The 24,424-nt window shown below is 46.7% G+C and overlaps 1 protein-coding gene across 1 annotated transcript in view; it reads left to right on the forward strand.

The window, feature by feature from the left end:
* The window catches only part of Plb1 (phospholipase B1), a 104,602-nt gene that overhangs the window by 30,562 nt on the left and 49,616 nt on the right, over positions 1 to 24,424 (forward strand). Inside the window, exons 15-24 of the mRNA XM_055622056.1 lie at positions 1,293 to 1,367; positions 3,237 to 3,300; positions 11,468 to 11,526; positions 13,570 to 13,643; positions 14,313 to 14,356; positions 17,724 to 17,832; positions 20,411 to 20,462; positions 21,866 to 21,946; positions 23,717 to 23,782; positions 24,045 to 24,145. Of these exons, the coding sequence (XP_055478031.1) occupies positions 1,293 to 1,367; positions 3,237 to 3,300; positions 11,468 to 11,526; positions 13,570 to 13,643; positions 14,313 to 14,356; positions 17,724 to 17,832; positions 20,411 to 20,462; positions 21,866 to 21,946; positions 23,717 to 23,782; positions 24,045 to 24,145 (725 nt within the window). The remainder of the gene's footprint in view (positions 1 to 1,292; positions 1,368 to 3,236; positions 3,301 to 11,467; positions 11,527 to 13,569; positions 13,644 to 14,312; positions 14,357 to 17,723; positions 17,833 to 20,410; positions 20,463 to 21,865; positions 21,947 to 23,716; positions 23,783 to 24,044; positions 24,146 to 24,424) is intronic.

A 24,424-nucleotide genomic window follows, 5' to 3' on the forward strand; every position in this document is an offset into this window, starting at 1 on the left:
CTAGAAAACTGTGTCCTAAATACGTGGCCAATATGTAATAGAGATATAGGCAATCTTTCCAAATACATGGATGAGGAAATAACCAAACGTCAGTGACAGACATTCCTTCTTTCATGGAATGCAGGTTGATATTTTTTTTTTCTTTCTTGATGAATTGGTAAGTTTTTTGTGACTAAGCAATAAGAAGCGATAATTCACCACATTTCCTCTTCACTGTGGCTTCAAAAAGCCTAAAATGAGGTGGTCTTTTGGCTAAGATAAATGTGCTTAGCCTGATAACACAGACCTGGATGCTGGCTTGTAAACGGGCCATCTTCAAAGCCTTGGGGAACCTCTTCAGAGGGCCAACAAGCAACAGGAAGAAAAGAGCCAGGGAAAGGTTCGGCTTCATTGAGAAGGTGTGTGTAAGAATGCAACATTAGCATCCAGCCACTGCCCAGGCCTCAACACCAGCACCAGCGGCAGCCCTTTCCTGCTCACAGAAACTGACAGGCACCAACTGAGTCCCTAGTTACAGACCTCTGGGGCCAGGGTGGATTCTTACCTGGCAAGCGGATTCATAGCTAAGGGAGTATTCCTCACACACCCTGTTCCCCAGCTCTTTCCCTGGCTTCTGTCTGGCTTACAGGCTTATACCGTATGTGCAGAATGTGTTCAAGGGCTGCACAGAACAGGGAAGCCTAGCAGATTATAAATGTGCCATTTCCATGGTCTCACTGTGTTTCTTTTCCCCCCTCCCTTCCTCCTTCTCTCCCTCCCTCCCTCACTCCCTTCCTTCCTCTTTCCCTCCCTCCCTCTCTCATTCCCTTCCTTTCTCCCTCCCTCCCTCCCTTCCTCCCTCCCTTCCTTCCTTTCTTTTTTCCCCTTCCTTCCTTCCTTTCTTCCTTCTTTCCTTCCTCCCTCTCTCCCTTCCTTCCTTTCTTCCATTCTCTTTCTGCCACTTGGGCTCCGTACCTCTCCTCAGAGAACCCACCAGGTGCTGGAGCCTGAACTATCCTCGGAGCTCATGACATTGTGTTTGTGTCTGCTTGTCTGTGGCACTCATATCATTTTTATTGGACTCCTTACTCCCTGATAATCCTCCTCAGTGTCTCTCTTGAACCCCATCCCCTACCTAAAACCTTTCAACATGACTCTTAAGTCTTCAAGGTTTATACATGGGTCCCAAGAACAAGCTACTCAAAACATAAAGGGAGATAATGATGATGAAATGTCCATATCAATGATGACAAGCTTAATTATTATGGGATGGAGAGCTCTGGGTCATAGTTACATGTTACCTTTCTCTACAGGAGAGCCCCTATCTGTTTACCTATAGAAACAGCAACTACCAGGCCAAACGGCTGAAACCCATAGGAAAGCTTCAGGTAAGGAAAGGACAGACTTGAATCTTTGTGACCTCCTGCCTGGCTCTGTGTGTCCTGAATCTACATTTGCTTCTGGGTATGCTGAAAGCTTAAAGTTGTGAAAGCTGCAGCCAGGTACCCGAAATTCAGCCAGGGCAGGCTGGGGGAGGGTAAAGGACCTCCAGCGTATGTGTGGTGTTCCTTTGGTGGCCTGGTTCAACAGCATCCTTAGACGTGTCTCAGTGCAGTTCCCACAGCATCATGAGGTGCTGGGGTTCCATGGCGCTGTGAGAAGGCACCTCAGACCCTTCTCAGAGCTCTGGCTAGTCCTTACACCTTTAATTGAAGGAGAAAGAAAAAGTTGTCAGAGCAGGAGAAGTGCATTGAACTCTGGAACCCCGTTTGGGGACCAGATAGCCTTAAAGTTGATGCACACCCACACTGCTCACCTGCCACGTGCACTATCTCCGCTGCCTTCGGATTCTTCCGGCTTAGATTAGATAGGGCACTCCGCACTCCTCTCGGGACTCAAGCACTGACAGCTTGCCATCTTTGCTCTCGGAGAACCAGGACAAAGGTAGACAAAGGTGAACTTTGCCCTTCTCTTCCCATCTTATAAAAAAAAGATAATCACTCCAAGTGGTAGCCTGGACCTCCACTCGAAGAGAAAATACCTACAATATTTTCTAATATCTTAGATCCATCTAGAAGGAAGCAGACACAATGAGATGAAGCCACTGGCTCTGTGTTCAAATCTAGATTCTTCTGTATCCTGGCTTTGTGTCGATAAGCCAGGCCTTTAGCTTCCCTGCACCTTTTTTTTTTTTTTAATCTAGAGAGTAGTAACTATATAATAATCTTGCCACACAGAGTTATACAGTGCCTTAAGAAACAGAAAGCACTCATCCCCGTGTCTGGCATCAGTATTTGGCATGCAGTGGATTCTGTTGAAGTGTTAGTATTGTTTTCTATGTATTGCTATTTTCCCTGGAGATACACAGGGGTCATCTGTTGGGTGACTAAGTAGGCGGATAGATGGATTCCAGACATGAGACTTTAAGACACAAATAAAAGTCTATTGCTGATCCAAAAGAACACAGTTTGGTAGGGAAATAGATATACCAGACAACAGTCACATGCACTGTAATAACAACTGGAAATAAAATTTGTGTTGGCTCTTCTGGGAACACAGAGGTAGAAAACCAACTCAGAAAGTTAAAGATGACTTTCCTAGAGGTACCCATGGTTTCAGTTTTGAAGAATGACTATGGATGAGCCTGGTGGGCAGAAGGGTGAGAAAACAGAAGAGAAGAAAGACTAGGAGGAAAAGCTTACACAAAGGCACAGAGGTGTGGGAAGAGTATGAAGATCTTGGCAAAGGACAGACTAGGGAAATGTTGGGATCAATGAGTTTTATGCTGACATTCGTATATGGTAACCATCTATTTGTTCAATTAACAAATAGTATTAATCTTCTGTGATGCTTGGTGCCATTCCCATCGTTGGGATCACAATAATAGGCAGCATGGACAGAACAGCCTGGCTTCGCTAAGAGTTTAGGCAGGGGAGGGTCACAGTTACTTCCTGAGAAAGAAGAGAGGAGAACTATCCAGCCTAGGGGCAGTGACACAGTTGAGGGTTGCAACATTCCAAGCAAGCGCATTAAAGGCTTGAGCGCAGGTGGAGGAGGAGGAGGAGGAGGAAACAGATTGGAGTAATGTGTTGTGGCCAGTGAGCTATGAGGTTGAAAAAGAGAGATCTTACCAAACACCAAAGTTCCATTCAGTTTTAATTGTAAATGGCCTTTTCCAATATATGGGCCCACTTCCCACCCAGACTTTATTCCAGTACTTGTGTTTTCTTCTTATTTCCTTGTGTGTCTCTTTTCAGGTGAGAGAAGGAACAGTATTCAGCTGTTCTGACAAGGACCCCTCGGACACAGTCCCCACAACAGGTACATGGCTATTGTGTTCAGTAAGTTTCAGCTCAACTTGAGATCTGAAATTCAAGTCAGAGCAGCTTTAAAATAGCAAGGATTCCCAAGATGTGAGTTTAAGAAGGTTCAGGACAGTATTTATGGCTCTACATTATGGCCATAAGGTCATGTTTATGCTTGATTATTCTTTAACTAAAATAATAACATCGTTATCAGAAAGCATTTGTTGAGCATTGACCCCATGTTAGGCCATGATCCCATGTTAGGCCACATTGTACAAGGAGTGTAAGGGTTATTGAGTTTGGTGTTTCTGTCTTAAAACCTTGATGGGTGAATTTCTTCCTTTTTTTAAAAAAAGTACTTTTATACAGAAAGCAAAATTAGACAGTTTGTACTTCTTACCCAAGGAATGTGCAGAATGTGTTCAAGGGCTGCACAGAACAGGGAGGCCCAGCAGATTATAAATGTGTCATTTCCATAGTCTCACTGTGTTCTCCTTCCTTCCTTCCTTCCTTCCTTCCTTCCTTCCTTCCTTCCTTCCTTCCTTCCTTCTTCCCCTTAAGATATGGCTTCTCTATGTATTTTTGGCTATCTTGGAACTCACTGTGTAGACCAGGCTGGCCTTCAACTCACAAAGATCCACTTGCCCCTGCCTCCCAAGAGCTGGGGTCAAAGGTGTACACTTTGATTGCTCCTGGATTTGCTGTATCTCTAAAATGTTCCTGGGCTCTGAAGGCGAGACTTACGGAATGTTCTAGGCAGCCATTAACCTTCCTGAAGAGGAAGCTACTCGAGCATCTTGGGAAATGATGTCTGTACATATGGAAAGGCACATGAAGCGTATAGTGGAACCCAGGTGACTGAGAACTTTAGCTCAGACATCAGGTGCGATAGGTGCTATCGGAGGATAATTAGATATGCTCGTTTCTCAGTTCACTTGTTTGTTCATTTGTTGGCAAATTGTTGAATCTCTCCTATAAGCCGTTCGGGAGTCTCTGTCCTAGCTGATCTATTTTAACCTCTGACCTGGGTCACCGACAAGAGAAAATTAAGTTTAGAGCAGTCAAGAACTCTTACATCTGTAGTGATATTGTCTCCTTGTGTTGTGAGCAGAGCAAGTAAGTACCATGGCTATCCTGGCCTTTCACAGGCATCTTGGCTTTGCACATGCAGATTTAGCTTTCTTAGCTAAAAAACTCTCATTGCCAGACCGTGGTGGTGCACCTGTAATCCCAGCACTCCGCAGGCTGGCAGAGGCAGATAGATCTCTCTGAGTTCGAGGCAGGCCTGGTCTACAGAGTAAGTTCCAGGACAGCCACAGCGCTACACAGAGAAACCCTAAACAAAAACCTTTCCAGAGCCTGGATACAAAATTTATTCTTCAATGTAACAAGATAAGCCATAGTATTTAATCTGTTACTTGTTATTGTAACAAAATACCTGAATCTGGGACCTTAAAAATAATTAATATCCTATTTAGCCCATGGTTTTAGAGTCAGATATCCAATATCTGGTGATGGCCCCTATGGCAAAGTTAAAACACGGTAGAGAAATGGGAAGAGTGTTGTTTTTTACTCTGGCTGGCTCCACCCCACCACTTCTGCGGTTCTTCGTGGTGGTCCCATGGTACTGGAATCTCCAAAACTGCTAGGGTCCCTTGCTACAGCTGGACTTCACTGTCACCAATAGCCTGTCATAGGCTCCCTTTCTGGTGCCTCAACTTCTCTGCATGACCCCTTCATTTCTGGGCCTTTAACTGCCACTGAGGTTGCACCTTCACGAATGGCCTCTCCTGGTCTCTCGGTGCCAAGCGTCAGCTGCCTCCACATATCCTGATAGAGTTGGCCGCCGTCTTATATCCACACTGCCTCAGCAAATGGGAGGGACCACTAGATACTTACTGAGCGGCCCTGAATTACCGAGAATTCCGAGTTCATCCAATGCATGCTCTGCATGACCCACCCCTTCATGCCTTCAAAGCCAGCACCACCTGGGTGACTCTTACACTTTACCAGTTTCAGCTGCCAGCACTAGGCACAACTGTGGCCATGTCTGGAACACAGGTTGTGCTCTCAGGAAACACTTCCCAGAAGATTTTAACTCAGTGATGTTGGTCTCTTCTTAAACACCGATAATTTCTTGGCTCCAGCTAACCGCATCAATTGTCCCAGTAACACACAGGTTTTACTTTAGTAGTTCTGGCATCTTATTAATCACAGCCGATTTTTCAGCCCCAGAAAACAAGACCCCACACAATCTTAAAATGGCAATGGCCCTGACAGAGTCTTTAATCTTCCCTCTGAAATTTCACAGGCCAAGCCTCCATCTTCTGCACTGCTTTCAACATTCTTATCTTCCACGCTCCAACAGAACATTCCACTGAGGTCTCAACACTCAATGATTCTTCTAGCCCAAAGTTCCAAAGTCCTTCCACAATCCTCCCCAACACATGGTCAGATCTGTCACAGCAATACACTACACTGGTACCAACTTGTCTTAGTCAGGGTTTTTGTTGCTGCAACAAAACACCATGACCAAACAGCAAATTGAGGAGGGAACCGTTTATTTAGCTTATACTTCTTCATTGCTGTTCATTACCAAAGGAAGTCAGGACCAGAACTCAAGCAGGGAAGGAACCTGGGGGCAGGAGCTGATGCAGAGCCCATGGAGGGGTGCTGCTTACTGGCTTGCTTTCCATGGCTTGCTTAGCCTGCTTTCTTATAGAACCCAGGACCCCCAGCTCAGGGATGACACCACTCACCATGGGCTGAGTCCTCCCACATTGATCAATAATTAAGAAAATGTCTTACAGCTGGGTCTCCTGGAGGCCTTTTTCTTAACTGAGGCTCCTTCCTCTCTGATGACTTGTGTCAAGTTGAAACACAAACCAGCCAGTACAACTGAGTCCTTGTCTACTTAACACATAAATACATTACTATTAAGCCACAACCCTTCTTTCTGGGACATTGGCTGAGGAGGAAGGTCAGCTGGGTGCTTCCTCCACCTCTGAGCTAGCAGGCTTTCACCCCAGCATCTGGCTCCTGAGTCTATTGGTAAAATTGAATGACTGAGATTTTGTTAAAAACAGAATTGACAAAATGGGCCATGTGTTGGGGTAGCCTTCCTTTGAGCTATTGGTTCATGAAAACCAATTCACCTTCCAAGATCAGCATTTAGCCCTGTCCAAGGGCTGCACCCAAGCCATAGTGACCTCCTTAACTTGCGTTTGGTCCATCTCTTAAGTTTCTACCTCCTTCATACCACCATACTGAGGACCACACCACCAGAACTTGAGTCTCTGGGGGCCTAAACCATATCCAAGCCCCACAGAAGTGGCAAAGATCTTACTCGAAGCCGAGTTCAGTCTTTAGGCTTCTTGTTCCTGTGTTTGATGACACTGCATTCCTACCAATCTATTTACTGGGTGGACTTTAACAGCGGAGAGAGATGATCATCTTTATATGTGCGTCTCCCCGCAGTAAAACCCATGTTCTAAGACACAGAGAAAGGCATAGAGAGAGAGATAATGCATATATCGAGATAGAGGGTATCAGTTTGAAAGTTTTAATAGCCACACTTTAATCTTATCACTGTGAGAGGAAGATCTGCAAAGTATTTTGCAATCTCCCAAATTGTGTTTCTGTCGTGGCAACCACCCATTAGAATGTATCTCCACATCTAAAAACCAGATAAGGTACAGTCTCTTCCTTACTCCCTGACCCTATTGACTATGGTGTTTATTAGTTCTTGAAGAATTCAAGAGCAGACCCCAAGACTTTATGATCTGAGATACCTTAGTGATAGGCACTGTTTAAGTAAACAGATAGATAGGTTGATCCAAGCCGATGAGCTGACCAAATGACCTAAGACTGAACCGTGCATGCTTGTCCAGTGAAATTCACACTCAGTTAAGGGAGCTGGGGTGGACTCTGAGTCCCCTGGAAAGTATCATTCAGGAAAATGAGCACAGAGGGGTGGACAATAGGAAAACCACACTTCATTTTTGTGCTGCTGATCTATGACTGAGCATTCTAACCATTTTTGCAACTGAAGTATTTTCATGTTAAAAAAAAAAGAAAGAAAAAGAAAGAAAGAAAAACCCCAGAAAAGAACCATATTAAATTCCTTTGATTGTTACCATGTTTCTGGTAAGTTCTTCCCCTCCCCTGGAGACCATGTTTGTGACTTCTAATTGAAGTGAGAGCATGTAACACATCCTGATAGAGTTGGTCATCTTCTTGGCTTAGCAAATGGGAGGAACTTATTGAGCAGATCTGAATTACTGAGAATTTCGAGTTCCTTCAATGAATCCTCAGAGTTGATATGCAAGCTAGGTCATGGCACCACCACTCAGATCTTTTTCACTAAGACTACGGTATAAAAATAACTATTTTGCCTTCCAAATTATTTTTCAAAACCCCTTTTTGTAGTCCTCTTTCCTAGTGTACCCCTCAACCCACAGATACACAGATCAAAGACGGTGTTGTGAAATAAGGACACTCACAGCCTGTCAGCACAGGTCAGAGTCCCTGGAGGCCTGGAGGCCCGTTCTCATCACACCACACCAGAGCTGGTGGGCGATGAACCCTCACCTGCTTGCCTGTGGGGCTTTGGGAGATGAGATGCGGAAAGTTGGTGCAAGTAAGCTTTCATAGCCAACCAGCATTTGGAATTCAGTGAAGAATAAAAGCTTGCAAGGTCTCCCTCCTGGCCCATGCACAGGTAGGGTTTGAAAAGCGCTTTGTAAACACCTGATGGTATGTTGATACTAGCTGGCCCTCCCTCTCACATAGCTGGGATGACTTAAATGTCTATTTGGGAGTCTGTTGTTTTCTTAAAGGTTTTTTTTTTTCCCCTTCCAAAAATGAGTGGCTTTGAGGAGTGAAAGGGAATGTGGCTCAGTGACTCTGTTGGAATCAAACTGCTAATTCTAATTCCATGCAAAGAGAACAGCCCATAGCTTTTGAAAACAGGAGGCATTGCTATGCTGCCTGTGTGTGGCTGTCACCAGCAGTATGAAACAACAAATAGTCATTTACTTAAGTCACTGGGTCTTTCTAAATTCCCAGTACTATTAGTTTACTCCAGTTGGCTAAACTGAGCTCTCCCAAAGCTAAGGTGAGAAGCGACCATGTTCCCGCAGGAGGTCAGTCCATAGACCTTTCACCCTACTGTGACCCAACCAGGCATGCTCAGTGGAGGTTTGTGAAGCCACCTGTTCACGGAATTTGTGACTTGGTGTGGCCTGCCATCAGCAAGAAATGTTATCCCACGGGGACTAAGAGCCTGCCTGTCCCTCTGTACCTCCAGCTTACTGAGCAAATTCAAATTCTTCCCCAAGAGGCTCATGTGTTTTTCTCTCACAATATTTTTTAAATACAGTTAATATGTGTATGTATTTAGAATGAGGAGTTGATGAAAGAACCACCAAAAATGCTACTAAAGAATTGAACAGAACTTTTAAAATTGAAAATAGGATTGTGGTTAATGTGTGAAAATAGAGCTACTGAAATTATTTGGAAGTCAGCATCCTCTGAGGTGTAGCAAATGTAGAAATTAGAGAGCCCAACAGGTAAATCAATGGAGTCAACCTTCTGTAGCCATAGTTTCCATGTCAGCAGAGTCAGACGATAATAGCTCAGAAATGTTTAGGAAAAAAAAAAAAGTCCCATCTATAGTGAACTTACAGGCTTTGTTTCTATTTTATAACTTCTTAAACAATCCATTATAATTTTTGAGATAATATAATTACATCGTTTCTCCCTTCTCATCTCCCTTCAAGTCCTCCCATATACTCCTCCTTATTCCCCAGGTTTCTTATCTAAACCTTAATATCTGTAAAATTACCATCACAGACCACATAACCTTTAATTCAAGCTAATATGTTTCATTGATATATTTAAAATGAATACATAGTAATGATCAGTACTTTTCGGGTGCAATGTGGCCTTTCAATACACGGATACAATGTAGAACAATCCAATCCAGGAAAGTGGCAGACATCGCTCAGACCTGTATCGTTTCTAGTGAAATCAACACATTCCTTGCACTCCTCCTATGTGCAAAGTGCCCATTTATTCAGATACACTTAGATTAAAATCACCAAAGGCAGAAATGGAGTTTCAGTCTAATGTCAGTAAATTACCATCATTGTGGAAATATTTTCATAGGATTCTTAAAATTGGAGAGCAAGTGGGTAGGGAAGCCCTCGCTTACAAGGAGAGCAAATTGGCCTTTGTAGATTTCAGCACAGAATCGTTCAAGTTGTTGGGCAATACAAGAATGAAACACCAGCCTGCTGAGCGCTTCTCCTGAGCGGCTGTTTATGAGCTGAGGTCATGTCCCCATCTTTCCTCCAGTGCAGGCTGCTCACTGCTCCTAGTATGGCCCCAGAGATTGGCTGGCCTTCTGATAAGGGCTCTGCAGAAGTGAATGTCCATGAGTTAATGATGAGTGTTAAACTTCTTCCAAGGTAGTGAACAGTTCGTTCCAGATAATACTTATCTAATCAGCCCACAGAAATTTAATCTTATCTCGAAACAGTTGTCTTTCCAAAGAGAGCAGTTGCTGAAGAGTTTTTCTAAGTGTCCAGGCTGTGTCTTTGTCATATGCAACAGCGTTAATAAACCTCAAACCAAGGCCTACAGAATAGTAAACCAAAGAAATGCATGGCCTCTGTCTTAACAGTAAAATACTAGGTAAATCAGCTCCTCCCAGCAAGCCTTGTGGCATGTGGTCTAGCCTCTCTTGCTGAGAATCCTATAGAATGGCCAACTAGAGAACCCCACTACAGAAACAACACGCACACCCCCTATAAGGGAACAGGAGAGATCTGTATATGTATATATTTTCTGTTTCTATCCACCCATATTTAAGAGGTAATCACAGGCTGTTTGAGCTGCTTTTTACAGGTTTTCAAATTTCATTTCGCACGCACATGTAGATGTATGTGTGGGTATGCTGTGCCATGGAGCATGTGCGGAGGTCAGAGGCCAATAGGCGTTCTCTCTCTCCACCCTGTGAATTATAGGGACAAAACTGGGGTCTTTGGGTCTTTAGGGGTGGTAGAAGGAGCTTTTGCCCACAGAGTTACCTTGAGGACCTTGGATTGCTTTTTTCCTCTGCCTGTAACAAATGTTGAAGCTTTGGAGGCAAATCTGTCCCTCTCCTTCACATTTTACCAGCCTCCAAAGACCTTCCTTAGTGGTTGCATACCTATCGACAGTCAGAGAACTCACTCTTACAGCCGCAAGAATAAAGTGATTGACTGTCACCACCACAAGCTAAAATAAACCACTTTGGAGTTGAGGGAAGGGGTCTTAGTTTCTGTTTTATTTTATTTTTATTTTTTTGCCTCTCCACCCCCATAGCCTGATTTCTTTGGGAAGAGGTCATTTTAAAGTTTCCATGCTTAGCCCTGTGGGCGTGTGTTAATGTGTGCAGCTGGGTTTGTGATTTGATATTGTTCTTCTAATCACATAGAGTAGCTGTGGAAGGCTGGGAAGGGCCACATAGGCTTTAGTCACGTAAAAGGGAACGTGTGTGTGTGTGTGTGTGTGTGTGTGTACACGCACACGTGTATGTGGTAAATTCAAGACATGATGGGGGAAGGATTGGCAGCCACTAGACATGGAAGGAAACAGTTATGGTCTCTCCTACAAATGCAGAACTCAGTAGTTCTTAAAATACGGTACCCAGACAAAACTGAGGGCAGCCGTGGTGCCCGAGAACTAGGCCTGCAGACTCTCAGGCCCAATACAGACTTCCTGCATTGAAGTTCTTGGGAGTTTGGGGGTTACGTGTGATTTAATAGGCACTTCAGCTGGTTCCAGTGCATAGCCCAGCATAAGGACCACTTAATGTATGTGTTCTCACAGATGCACACATTCGTGAGCCATGCATGTGTTAGTCTGCAGCCTGTCCTAGGAAACATCAGGGACTTTGCCTTCTGAATGCAAATCCTTAGCGGGGCGGGGGGGCGGGGGGCAGTGGGGGATGGGGGATGTCAGCTGCTGGTCTGCAAAGCAGCTTGAAAGTGGTAGAGAAGCCTGAATTGGCTGCTGAGGGGAGCAAGTATGCCACTGTGAAGGCTAAGTTTCTCGCCACTCTCCTGAGGCACAGGGGAACCAGGCCCAGGGTCTTCCTGGAACGTTCATTTTCCATTCACCCCAAATTTGCTTTTTAGTTCACAGGCTGAGGCCAGCTGACATCAAGGTAATCGGAGCGCTGGGTGACTCTATCACGGTAGGTGACCTCAATTGTTGAAAGGGTAGGACGGGAGATTTTGTTTATGCTTTTGAGACAGGGTTTCATGTAGCTCAGGCTGTCCTCTGGCTCACTGTGTGGCTGAGGTTGGCCTTAAGCTGCTGAGTTTCCTGTGTCTACCTCCCAAGTGCTGGGAGTACAGGTGTGGGCTACCACATCCAGCTAGAAAAGTAGATTTTAGTGAACGTGAAACATGAAACCTCGGAACTGAAAGTTGAGGTTTCACTCTTAGTCTGTTTCCAGGTCCAGATCCTCAAGCCCTCCCTACAGCCCCTGCTCAGCACGTAGCAGGCCTTGCCGGGTATCACTTTCATTCCAGCCTCTGTGTTCCTCCCCCAACGCTGGGACTGAAGGAAAACAGAAAGTAGAAGGGACCTTGAGGGAACACAAGTGACAAAGTGAAGCTGCACAGCCCATGTTTGTGGTGGGACAACATAGCCTGTCAGGAGTGTCTCCAAAGACCCAGCCAGTCCTCTGTCCATATAGAAAAGCCAAGAGACCAACATACAGAGATTGAGAAGCTAGGAGCAAGTGCTGATGGGAATGGAGGTGGCGGTAAGAAATGAGGGTCAGTGGAAGAAGCAGAGGCTCCAGAGACAGACAGACACACACCCTTCTGCAGCCGCCCGTGGTGATGCTCCAAACCTCTCAGAACGCACGCTTTAAAAAACAGAATCAAGTTCATACAGAGCCTGAGGGGGATGGTCCCCTGAGATTTCAGGAAAACACTGTTTCTGTTTAAGGCTGATCGTGGTGAGGTCCAGCTGTTGTCCCTAGCAGCGTCTCCACATTTGAACTCTCTGAGGAGGAGCTACCTGGCCACAGTTATGATCTAGCTCACTCCATAGCCCCGTGACAAAAAATCCTGTGAGGTTTAACATTCCTCACACCCGACCAATAAGGAAGGTACATTGAGTGCCCAAGTTACTCTGCTTGTGGGTCTGAAAGCCAGGCGCTGGACTTAGGGTCCAGATTGTTAGTCTTCTAACAGTGTCCTTCACACGACCCCAGCAGCTCCTTATCCCAAAGGCCCTACCGTGTGTAAGCCCCTGGGAGAGACTGGCAGGCTGGTCTTTGGCACCTAAGCTGTGTATCTCAGCTACTTCCTGCCGAGTGAGGTCTAATGCCCCACCCCCCATCCCCTACCACCATGGTTTTCTGGAAGATGCTCTCAGGACAGGGAGCCACAGAGAATCACACAAGTGCTCAGGACTTCCTGGGGAGACCTGTGACATGGTGGCCATTAGGTGCTGTAGTGAGCCCAGCCCAGAGATCCCTGCTGGAGTTTAGAAATACTGCTGTTTCTCACCAGCTCGTGAGTGGGATGTGATGATGGGAAAGGCTTAGCTTGTCTTTCCTTTGATGTTCTACGACTTTTATACGTTCTACGACTTTTAAAAATGGACACTGCACCTTCACGTACGTGCTTTTGGAAAATACATGCTATGGGCTGGTGTTTCTGCCAGTTGCTGTCCAGGCAGGTCTTCCCGGGAGGAGATACAGCTGTGGATGGCTCATCCTGGAAAGGGCAGGACGTGTATCCATTCCTTCTGGATTCTATAATTTTCCTAGGTGTCCTGCCTGTTAGGAAACGTGCGAATGTGAGGGTTACACGCGGGTTCACAAATCACGCCATGAGATCGGTTCCACGTGGGAGGTTTATTAGGGGAAGGGGGGAGCAGGGAGCAGAGACAGAGAAAAGAAGAGAGAGAGAGGGAGAGAGGGGAGAAGAGAGGAGGAGAGAGAATCAAGGAGCAGAAGAGGAAGAAGAGAGAGAGGGGGGAGGGTTCCAGTTCTCTTATAGGGTGATGAAGGGTATGCGCAGGTAATTCCAGGTGGTCAGGGTGTCTTTACAAATGCCTGATAACCGGTCTATCAGGTCCCTTGGAGCTGGCCATAGAAGTGCCTGCTTACAGATCCCAACACTGCCCAGGTTAAGAGCATGGGCCTTCAAACAGGTGGACAGCTGTGGGTCCTGAGGGAAAGCGCGGACACCCACCCACTATGTGCCTTCTCTTTCAGGCGGGTAATGGAGCTGGGTCCAGGCCTGGGGACGTCTTGGATGTCTTAACTCAATACCGAGGCTTGTCCTGGAGGTGAGTGAGGCCCAGAAAGGCCCCTGCGCCTTCTAGAAAACAGTGGCTCAAGTTGGGGATGGGCAGTCTAGTTCATTCTATAACGAACGTCTAAATTCAAGTTACTATCACCCAAAAAGACTACAATCCCTGGAACAGGAGGTGGTGTGGTCTAGATAGGAGTTTTGGGGTTGAAAGTACACAAATGTTATGTTCCTAGAAAAGGCCAGGGTGGGAGGGGGTGGGGGGGGCGGGGTTCTCCTTTGGAATCTTAGCCTTGGGTCCGGAGACCGTGGCCCTCTTAGAGGCACTCTTTGAAAAGGGCTTTTCCAAGCTTAGTAATGGAGAAGCTAAGTCGTCCCCTGCTGGTCCCGAAAGAATCCCTCTGGATTGGGAAAGGCAAGGAAAGAGATCAACTTAGCTCTCCCAGCTCTAACATCAATATCAGAGCTGGGCTCAAAGCTGAAAATACAAGGACAGCAGTAGCGGCGGTTTTAAGTTCTTTTGTCAGTTTGCTCCACGCCCCAGGGAGAGGGGAAAGGAGTTGATTTCTGTAAAGAAAGGGTAAGACCGGGGCGGGGGGGGGGGGGGTAAGGGAGGGAACACTGTGATTCTGGAGGGAAATCTGTCTTGTTTGGGTTTGGCTGGCATTTTAAACCTTCATTTTTCTTTCTTGCTGCTCACCAACAGCGTGGGCGGAGATGAGGACATCAGAACCGTCACCACCCTGTCCAGTGAGTACCCTGGTGCTCTGGAGCGGGTAGGCTACTCCTGAGCCCACTGCGCCCCCAACTGGCGGCCGCCGGCCTCGCAAGGCAGCAGGACTCAGCTGCGTGCAGTAGGGGGCGCTGCTTTCCTGAGGCTGCCGTCTCGGCTCAGCTCCTGAGCTAATTAAAACCTTGGAAGGTTTTTCCCTTTTTTTTTTTTTTGTGCGTGCAGTTTTTCACCGGGAAATCGTCTTTTTCCAATAAATGAGCTGAGCGAGAAAGGAAAAGAGAGCTTAGACCAAATCTTAGGACAGATCTTTTGAAAGTGATCCAATGAAAAAAAGGATTAGCCTCGACGTTGGCTCGTCGTTTTGGACACCGCACACATAGAGGCCTGGGCAGCTTGGGCATCTCTGTTCACAAAGACAGGCCTTGCTGTGTAAACCCACAGCATTTGCAGCAGGGAGAGATGTATTTAACGTGGCTCAGGCTACGCAAACACTGCCATATTTGGGGCTCAACATTTTCCATAATTGTTTTGCCAACACCCCAGTTGGATAAATTTTAAAGCCTGGCTACATTTTCGGGGGGGGGGGGCTGCACTGCTTTCCATTGTGTTATTTGGTTCATTATCTTTAGTAATGCCCGTCCTGACATTTATTCTTAAAGGGTGCTTTTTAAAAATAAGGTGTTTAGGGCTGGCAAGATGGCTCAGTGGTTAAGAGCACTGGCTGCTCTTCCAGAGGTCCTGAGTTCAATTTCCAGGAACCACATGGTGGCTCACAACCGTCTACAGTGGAATCTGACTCTCTCTTCTGGTGTGCATGAAAGCAGAGCACTCATATACATAAATTAGATATTTATAGTTTTTTTTTTTTTTCTTCTTAGAAACCTCTTAAGGATGTTGCCTGGGAGGAAGCCGATTGGTTTCGTTCTTGCTACTTTTTCTGATACATATCTCTTTGCTACATCTCCTAAGCTAAGGCACTATTTGAGTTTTAAGCCAGCAAGGTTAGAATACGGATTCTTAACCTCCACACTGGCACACCTGATCAGAATGTCTATTTTAGTCCTTGGAAAACTGTGATGAATTTAAATAGGTACCATTCCCTGTCATGAGTATTCCTTGTCCTCTGTGGCTAGGAAGTGGCTTTGGCTGCCTCTGTGAGTGTGATGAACTTGGCTTTGAGATGGGCCTAGCAGGATGGCTGGACATCATATTGTTCAAGATCATTCACCACAGTGGTTTTCAAATGACTGTGACAGTGTCACCTCCTTAGAGGGACACCAATAACACGCTTAGCTTAGCTGTTCAGCTTTCTTTCTGAGAGGTAGGAGGACAGCCTGACTGTGTAGCCACATGATTCAGGGTAAAGCAGCTGTGGAAACTTGCAAGGTCAGGACAGAACTGTGCCCAATGCCCTGACTGATTTAACCCCAAAGATGCTGTAGCACCGGCTGTGTGAGAGACAGAACTCTGCCCTGATAGCGTCAGCAAGGCTTCAGGAAGGGGCGTGCCATCCCAGAGGCAGATGCATAAATTGATAATCAACAAGGCTGTATGAAGGAGTGTGCAAAGTGGGAAAAAATCAGCAAGGAAATTGAGATTTGGGGAAAAAAAAAAACAAACCAGAAATATTAGACATGAAAAACCCAGTGAATCAAATAACATAGTGAAAGCATTGTCAATAGTTATAATAAAAAAGACTGTCATGGATGGAGAACAAGGTTGATGAATCTCTGGTCAAATGTCAATTAAAAACTAAATGAATTTGACCACAATGTCTAAGAACTCTGGGATGTGATCAAGGGTTCAAACCCAAGAATGGGCAGAATAGAAGGAGATGAGATAAATTCTAAACGAATGCAGAATTATCCAATTAAATTTATAGTGAAAGATTTCTCAAATCTAGAGAAAAATATTCAAACTTAAAAGTCACCTAGAAAAGAAAATAGACCCAACTAAAGAACCCCTCCACAATGTATTGCAGTCAGTGTATCAAAAGTTCAAAAGCAAAAAAAAAAAACAAAAAAAAAAAAACGATATTAATGGTGTAAGGGGGATGGCAACGTACTCACAAAGGCAAATACATCAGAGCAACAGCAGATCTCATTAACAACCATAAAAGTCAGGGGAGCGTGGATGATATATTTCAAGCCCTGAAGGCAAATAACCGCCAATCAAAATTGCCACATCAGCAAAACTATCTTTAAAAATTGATGGGAAAAAAAAAAAAAAAACATTTAAAAAGAAAATGAAGAAGCTAACTGGGCTTGAGGAAAAGCCCAGAACGAGACAGACTCACTAATGAACTGTACCAAGCCTTTGGAGAAGAGCTAACAGCCATCCTAAAGCCATGTCATAAAGCAGAGAGGGCAGGAGCACCACCTACTCTCTCTCTCATGCCAACACCACCGAACGCAAGAGTAACAAAAAGGCCAGGTGGCATGGAGCATACCAATATTCCCAGTACTTGGGGAGGCAGTGGCAGGCTGATCTCTATGAGTTCGAGGTCAGCCTGTGTCTACAAAGCAAATCTAAGACAGCCAAGGCAACACAGAGAAACCCTGTTTCGGGAGAAAAAAAAAAAAAAGTACCAAAAAAAAGACCCATTTCCTTTGTGATTATAGATGTGAAATTTCTCAATAAAATACTTGCAAATTAAATTCAAGAATACGTTGAGATCATATGCAAGTTAGTTTCATTCTAGAGATACAAGGGTGCATTGACAGATTAGTACAGACGGAAATCACATGATCATCTCATAGGATGCAGGAAAAGACTTCAACAGTCCTTCATGATAAAATCCCTAAAGAATCAAGGACCTGAAGGAAAACACCTCAGGGTAGTAAATGACTCTGCTGTGTGTGGTGTAGAGCAGTGGTTCTCAGTCTGTGGGTTGTGACCCCCTTAGGGGTTTAACGACCCTTCACAGGGGGTGCCTAAGTCCATCCTGCATGTCAGATCTTTACATCACAATCCATAGCAGTAGCAAAATCACAGTTATGAAGTAGCAACAAGACTAATTTTACTGTTGGGGTCACCACAACATGAGGAACTGTCATAAAGGGTTCTAGCATCAGGAAGGCTGAGAACTGCTGGTGTATTCTCAGCCTGCTAGACATTCTCTTCCATGCTGGGTTATGGACTGGGGGTCATGCTGGCCTACAGGGGGATGGGGGTTGGCTGTGCTTTGTCCTCCACACTCAGTAGTCAAAAGAACTTGACCGTTGGCTGTGTGATCCCAGCACTCCAAGCGGATTAGGTAGAGAAGGATCACCAGCTGAGGATAGCCTGGGCTATGTAGGTGACCTTATCGCAAAACAATGAAAGAAGGGCCTTGGGAAAGATTGCTTTGGGGCCGTTGGTCAACATGTCCCCCTGTATTTCCAGACATTCTCCGGGAATTCAACCCCTCTTTGAAGGGCTTCTCTATTGGCACCGGGAAAGAAAACACGGTCAAAGCATCCTTCAACCAAGCTGTAGCAGGAGCCAAATCTGAGTGAGCCTGGGTGTCCTGGGAAGGGGTGCAAGTTTGGGAACGACAGAAGTGGGGGTGCCTGGGAGAACTTTCTGTAGCATGGGGGTTTTAGCATAGGCCGGGAGAGGCTTGGTCTGGGTAAGGAATTGGGGTAAGAGCTGGAATGGGCTCTCTTGGAGTGTCCTTTGCTGTCAGACACACAAATCTGACAGACATACAAACCCTAGAAACTAATGAAGTTCCTCTGATGCCCTGAATACACTTGACACAGAGCACTCAGACTCATCAGTAAACCTTACTCCCTTGCAGAGCAGTGGCTGTGAGCCGGCTCATGGCGAGTCCCAGCTGTTAGCTTGTCATTACTGTTTTTGAGTCTTATACTCCCTGCCTTCCTCAGAGGGGCATTTTGGGCTCTGCACTCTATGTGTAGTCTGTGTCCTAGGAAGAACACTGACATGGGAGGCAAAGCCCTGAATGTCAGCCATGTTTCTTCCTTGACCTCTACAAGCCTCTGAAGCGAAAAGGCAAGGCTGTTGTCAGCCTTTCTAGGGGAGGTTGTGAAGATAACACATCTTGGGTGTTAAAGCTCTGGTGAGCTATACTCCTGCGCAGATTGAGAATGGTGGTCCCTAGTTCAGCGGGGCTGCAGGGTTCCCCTGAGGAATCTTGCTCCATGGTGCTAACTGTGATGGTCCCTAAAACCCAGCAGGTCAGCCCTCCTGGTTCCCCCAGCTCTGGTTGCATACTATTCAAAGCCTTGAATGTTCCTTGGAGTCTTTTTTTTCTTTTTTTTTTTTTTCCTAGCCAATGAACACTACATCCAATTAGAAAAACATGTGAAAAGACCCTTTCTATTTTACGACAATATTTCTTCCACCTTTAGCACAGACCACATTTCTCCACGTGGCTCTTAAGATCCTTGGAGTGTGGTTCTGGTTTCCTGATGTTTTCCCAGCTTTCAAGGCTGTCCTGGAGCTATAAGCCACCTGTAAGAGGCTCTTGCATTTATGCCCCATAGGAAAGACAGATCATACCCAGCCTAGTAGGTTTTAGAATGAATTTGAAGACTGCCGCTCCCTTTGGTGAGGACTGGGTTGACAGTGATTTGCCACTTTCAAGCTAAAGCTTGCTTCAACACTAACAGAATTTCTCTTTCCCCAGTATGTATGAGCTGGTAGCAGCAGAAGAAAGGCAGTTCTAAGCATGATTAGATCAGGGACACATGTAAGAAAGGACACTGAGAGCGAAGGACCCATGAGTAATTGCAGTAAGCATGGCTCATATGGCCTTGAAGCTGTGACTGTACTTTCCCCTAGGCTTTTGGGAAAGCATCCAAGTGGTGGAGAAAAGCAGGGACAGGCCAGTTGTTCCCATAATGCACGTGGAACTATAGCACAGAGAAGCTATATGGCCTTAACAGGTAAAGTAACCTGACCCCAGGGTCTGGCCTTGGTTCTCACAGGCTTTATTGCAGGCCTGGTCGTAACCCTTCATATACAGACAGCAGTGCCTGAGTTACAGAACACCTTCATAACTGGCATCCTCGTGCCCTGCACAGTAGCTCTGTGAAATGGACAATGTGGAGAGTTGATTCCCTGTGTTTTATCAGCGATTAAAAACTATGGCTCTGAGCCATAGAAGTTCCCTTTCCACACCCAGGTCCAAAGACAGAGGGGCTGCCCCGGTAACCTCGGATCCACAGATGCGACGCAGGTTATATAACTGACCCAAAGTCCCCCTCCCAGGTATCTGATACCCAGTGTTCTGGGGCCAGGATCAGAGATACTGGGATAGTAGTTAAGACTGAGAGGGTACCTGGGTGTGGTGCCGGGGAGCTTTGCAGATGGTGGCAGTGAGGGTGACAAATCATTCTAAGGCCTTGTGTCAGACACTAAGTTCTTCACATGACCCTCATCCGATCCTCTTGACTCAATGAAGAAGGCAAGGCCACTGCTTTATTTTACAAAGAAAAGTATTGGGTTTAGGTAAAGGTCTCAGTGGTGGTTACAGGTAGATCTGGCATCCAAACCCTTGTTATCTAGCAGAGACTCTGGTTCAAGGGATTGCTTGGCTTTCATGAGCACCAGAATAACTTTCCTGAAGTAGGTTGATCTCTGTTACAGTCTTGGCTTTACAGTATAGATACTGAGCCTAGGGCCTTACGCACACCACGCAAGTACTCTCTCACTGAGCACATTCCCAGCTCTGTAGTCATTTTAAACTGAAGTCACCGTTATAGGCCATACCATCTGTTAATGTGGCTGTGAGTTGAGCGGCACATGACATAAAATGAATATGTAGCGACCTATTTGCCTGAGTAAGGTTGGCTTGGAAGAGAAACCAGTATACCATCAGTTATACCAACCTGACAATAAATCCACTGACAGTCAGCCCCTCAGATGTGCAGGCCTCTGCCATTCTCGCACAGTCAGTTTTCCCCAGTGCATCCTGGGCCGGGGCAGAGAAGTGTGTGTTCGGTCTTCAGTCCTGCTCCCAGCCTCCCAACTCTGCTAAGTTGACGGCCAATTGCTACTCTCTCTGCTACACTATCCTTCGAATCCTTGACTCTCCTTCACCTCCTTTCCATGTGTTCCCACAGCGGCCTAGCTGCCCAGGCCCAGAAGCTGGTGAGCCTGATGAAGGCGGACAAGGTGAGTCTGGGCACATCAAGGTGCCCAGGATGTGCACCTTGAACACATTAGAACAGGAGATTAAAGCCATAGACACAGAGAAGTCAGCAGTGGGGTGAGGGGTGCAAAGCACTCAGGCCAGGTTTCTCTCTGGCAGAGTCTGAGCCCTGTGCCTCTCTGTGCCTTTGCAAACAGAGCTCCCACTCTCTGTCCTAGCCAGCTCTGCAGAGTAAGCATGTATTACAGTCAAGCCAGGGCCCATAGATACAGAAGGAAGATACAACACAGCTCCATCCTCCGGGAGCTTATGAGCAGAGACAAACATGAAGAATCAAGATTATGAAACGGTTGACGTGTGCATTGTAAAGAGAGTCATGCGTAGCAAAGGTGGGAATCACAGGGATGTGTTCCCTGTTTGGGGGGGACTCAGAAAGGAGACAGAGATATTTGAGTTGGGTTCCAAAAGATGAGTGTGAGATTCTCTCTCAGATAAAAGCTCAAAATGCAGGCTCAGTGGAGACCTGGTCAGGAGGTGGTACCAGTTGGATAAAATAACAAAAGAAGGGGGTCAAGATTGGTTATGTTTATGCGATGCAATGCACCCCTCCCCCCAAAAAAAATTTATTATTAGGAGAGCTTCGAATATGTCTATGCCTAATGTCAGGTTTTCCTGATTTCTCTTCTCCCCCTCCCATCATTCTTCTTACACCCTCATTTGGAGCAGAGGCCAGAGACAACGTAAGAGGCTGTGAGCACCACAGCCACCCTTGCAGCACGGTGTGTGGAATGGGGGTGCCCACACCCCTTCCACGAAACCCTGTGACTTCAAACACTTCTCTAGAGCACTCTTGCAGGAGGTGCCGAACTCCCTGGAACCTTCATAGTGCTCTAACCAGCCACTCCAGCTGGAATCACTCTTTCTTTCCTTATTTGGTTGGTTGGTTGGCTTTTCAAGACAGGGTTTCTCTGTGTGGCTCTAGCTGTCCTGAAACTCTCTCTCTCTCTGTAGAGCAGGGTGGCCTCACACTCAGAACTCCACCTGCCCCTGCCTCCCTAGTGCTGGGACTGCAGGCATGCTCCACTACGTTCAGGTCCGTCTCGGAGTTTTCATGAGTTAGGAAAGCTCCTTCTTAACGGAAGATGGTCCTTCTTCTCTAAAGCAGTTTAGAACTCTGGACTTCTAGAAGATTCTAGAACAGCGTTCCCTTCCCAGGGCCAGGACTTTTTTTCCTATTTCCTACCCACGTCCTTGCCATGCTGGAGGCTGGAAGTAGGGAGCAAAGCTCAAGAGAGCTCCTCCTACCAGGGTGGTTAGAGACAGACCTACTGCGCCAAAAACCAAATGGCTTGAACTCTATGACATTTGGGGAACTGCCCCTATAAGAGTTTCCTTCTTGACCCTGTTTGCTTTCTATTCATTTCAGACGATAAACTTTCAGGAGGACTGGAAGATAATCACTGTGTTTATAGGAGGCAATGACCTCTGCAGTTCCTGCAATAACCAGGTAAGTCCCCGGCCCCTCACCCTCAGGAAGGATTTCCACAGCTGGCCCTGGCTCCTGGAACAGCACAGCTAGGTCAGGACTCTGTCCCTGGCTTGGCATGGATCCAGCTGGGGATTCATTAACCCCAGGACCCAGAGGGACACTTAACTTGAGGATTGGTCCTCATGAAGTTTCCCAGTGAGGGAGCCTGATCACACCACTCTAGAAAACAAAATAATCTTGTGTTATCTGGGAAACTCTTGCTTGTTTTCAAAGCTAACCACAGGTTAGCTCCTCTCTGCAGTACTTACCGGCCTTGCCAATTCCACCTTTGCACTGTCTCTAGAGAAAGTGATTTCCCACAAACGAGATTAGGCAAGGTTCAGCTCCGCACCTCTTGGGGCTGATGGGGAAACCCACAATGGAGGCTGTTGCTCTAAGTATTACCCCTGGATCCCCAAGTCCCTCTGAAGGAGATGCCTTAGGCCACCTGGGAGTCCCACACCCACACCTGTGCCACCTGCCGTGCCCAGAGGTGAACAGCAGTGAATGAAACACAAGCTCTGTCCTTGGGGTTTCCCTTAGCCAGGGGCCAGAAACAAGAGAGACATCATAGCACAAGAGAGACATCACCAGTGGGTTCTGGTGATATATAAATGACTCCACACCCAAAGTAGCCTCAGCATCTAGAGAGCCTGGTGGTTCTCAGCACACAATGCGGTGCAGGAGCCCTGCCAACTGGGCATGTGCTGGGCAGGGAATGAGGGACCAGTAGAGTAGGGTAGAAGGAAGTGAGCTCATGCCCAGAGGATGATCTGCCCCAGAGCCACTCACAGTGCACTTTCCTGACATCAGAGTCACCTAGGGCTAGGAACTCTAGGGCCGAGATTTAAAGGGCTCACGGGAGAACGGACAGGCCGCTGGGGACAGGGGAAGCTTCCGAACCTTGACCCCCCCAGCTTCCTGAGGGACACAGCTTTAACCTGTCTTAAAGCAGGGTTCTTGGGTATATTTCCTCCAGAGAAGGGCTTCCACTGATTCTTTTCAGTGCTCTGAAAATGGGGCTGGGGAGACGCCCAGTCAGTGAAGTGTCACCAGGCAAGCACGAAGACCTGAGGTTCAATCCCTACCACCCGCAGAAGAAGCCAGCTGTGCCCGCGCACACCTGCAACCCCAGTGTGCTTCTGTCCATGCACACCTGAAACTCCCAACTCCCGTGTGCTTATCTTCACGCACATCTGCAACCTTCGTGGGCAAACCTGTAACCCCTCTCTCCTCTCTCTTCTCTCTCTCTCTCTCTCTCTCTCTCTCTCTCTCTCTCTCTCACACACACACACACACAGAAAATCCTAAAGCCACAGATATAAAAATCAGAGTATTTCAGTTTGGAGGCTGCACAATCCCCACTTAGACCCTGCATCCTTGAGGCGCAGGCGACCTGACCGCACGAGAAGAGTCAGGTGGTGGAAGCAGAGGCTGTTCGCAATGCAGATATTGAGGTCATCTGCCACAACAACCCCCACTTCAGAGGAGGGATACAGCACAGCAAAGGCTTTACCACCGGTCAATACGAAATCAGTTCAGAGTTTCCCTGGCTCTGGGCAAAAGGAAAGACCCTTTCCTGAGGTCGTGATGAGTTTTAAACGTTGCATCAAAGACTAACCCAGTTTCAGTAGTACCAACTCCGCCTGAAACACAGAAAGAAGAGAAGCCAAGCCAGGAAACAATCCTGATTATAGGGAGAAGTTGGGGTGATGCATGGGGCTCATGAGATTCTTCCTCTGCCTGCAGCTTCACTTTTCTCCCCAAAACTTCACCGAGAACATCAAGAAGGCCCTGGACATTCTCCATGCCGAGGTACAGAGGTCAGACCTCGTAGGCCATCACAGTCATCGTCTGTGGCCTCAGAGGCCCAGAAGCAGCTCTGAGACCTCCTTGGCAGAAGCCTGCATGCTCTGCCATCCTTGGAGAGCAGAGATGAGAGAGAAAGGAGAAAGGAAGTGGGTGGGGGCTGGGAGGAAGTCACAAGTTCTGAGTCCTAGCTCCCCGCCCCCACCCCCCGTCAGAAGCTGATGCCTGTCCTACTGTGTTGTCTCAGTGACTGCTTCTGTTTCTACAGCTTCCCCGGACCTTTGTGAACATGGTGGAAATGATTGAGATCATCGCCCTGAGGGAACTGTACAAAGAAACTCAAGTCAGCTGCCCACGGCTGATCCTCAGGTCTGGCAGGAACTTCACCCACCTGTGTTTCTGAAAGGGCTTTGGACCTTAGCAGATTCTTTAGGAACCCCCATAGGGTGGAGTGTGAGGGCTCTTGGAACCACCCCACATTTTAACCTGAACTGGTAGGGTCTTTCTGGGGGACAGCTCAGGATACATAAAATATATATATGTATATAGATAGATAGATAGATAGATAGATAGATAGATAGATAGATAGATAGATATAAATACACACACACACACACACACACACACACACACACACACACACACACA

The sequence above is a fragment of the Psammomys obesus genome, unplaced genomic scaffold (genome assembly GCF_907164565.1).
Source record: "Psammomys obesus unplaced genomic scaffold, mPsaObe1.curated_primary_1811, whole genome shotgun sequence".
In the NCBI taxonomy this organism is placed as follows: Eukaryota; Metazoa; Chordata; class Mammalia; order Rodentia; family Muridae; genus Psammomys; species Psammomys obesus.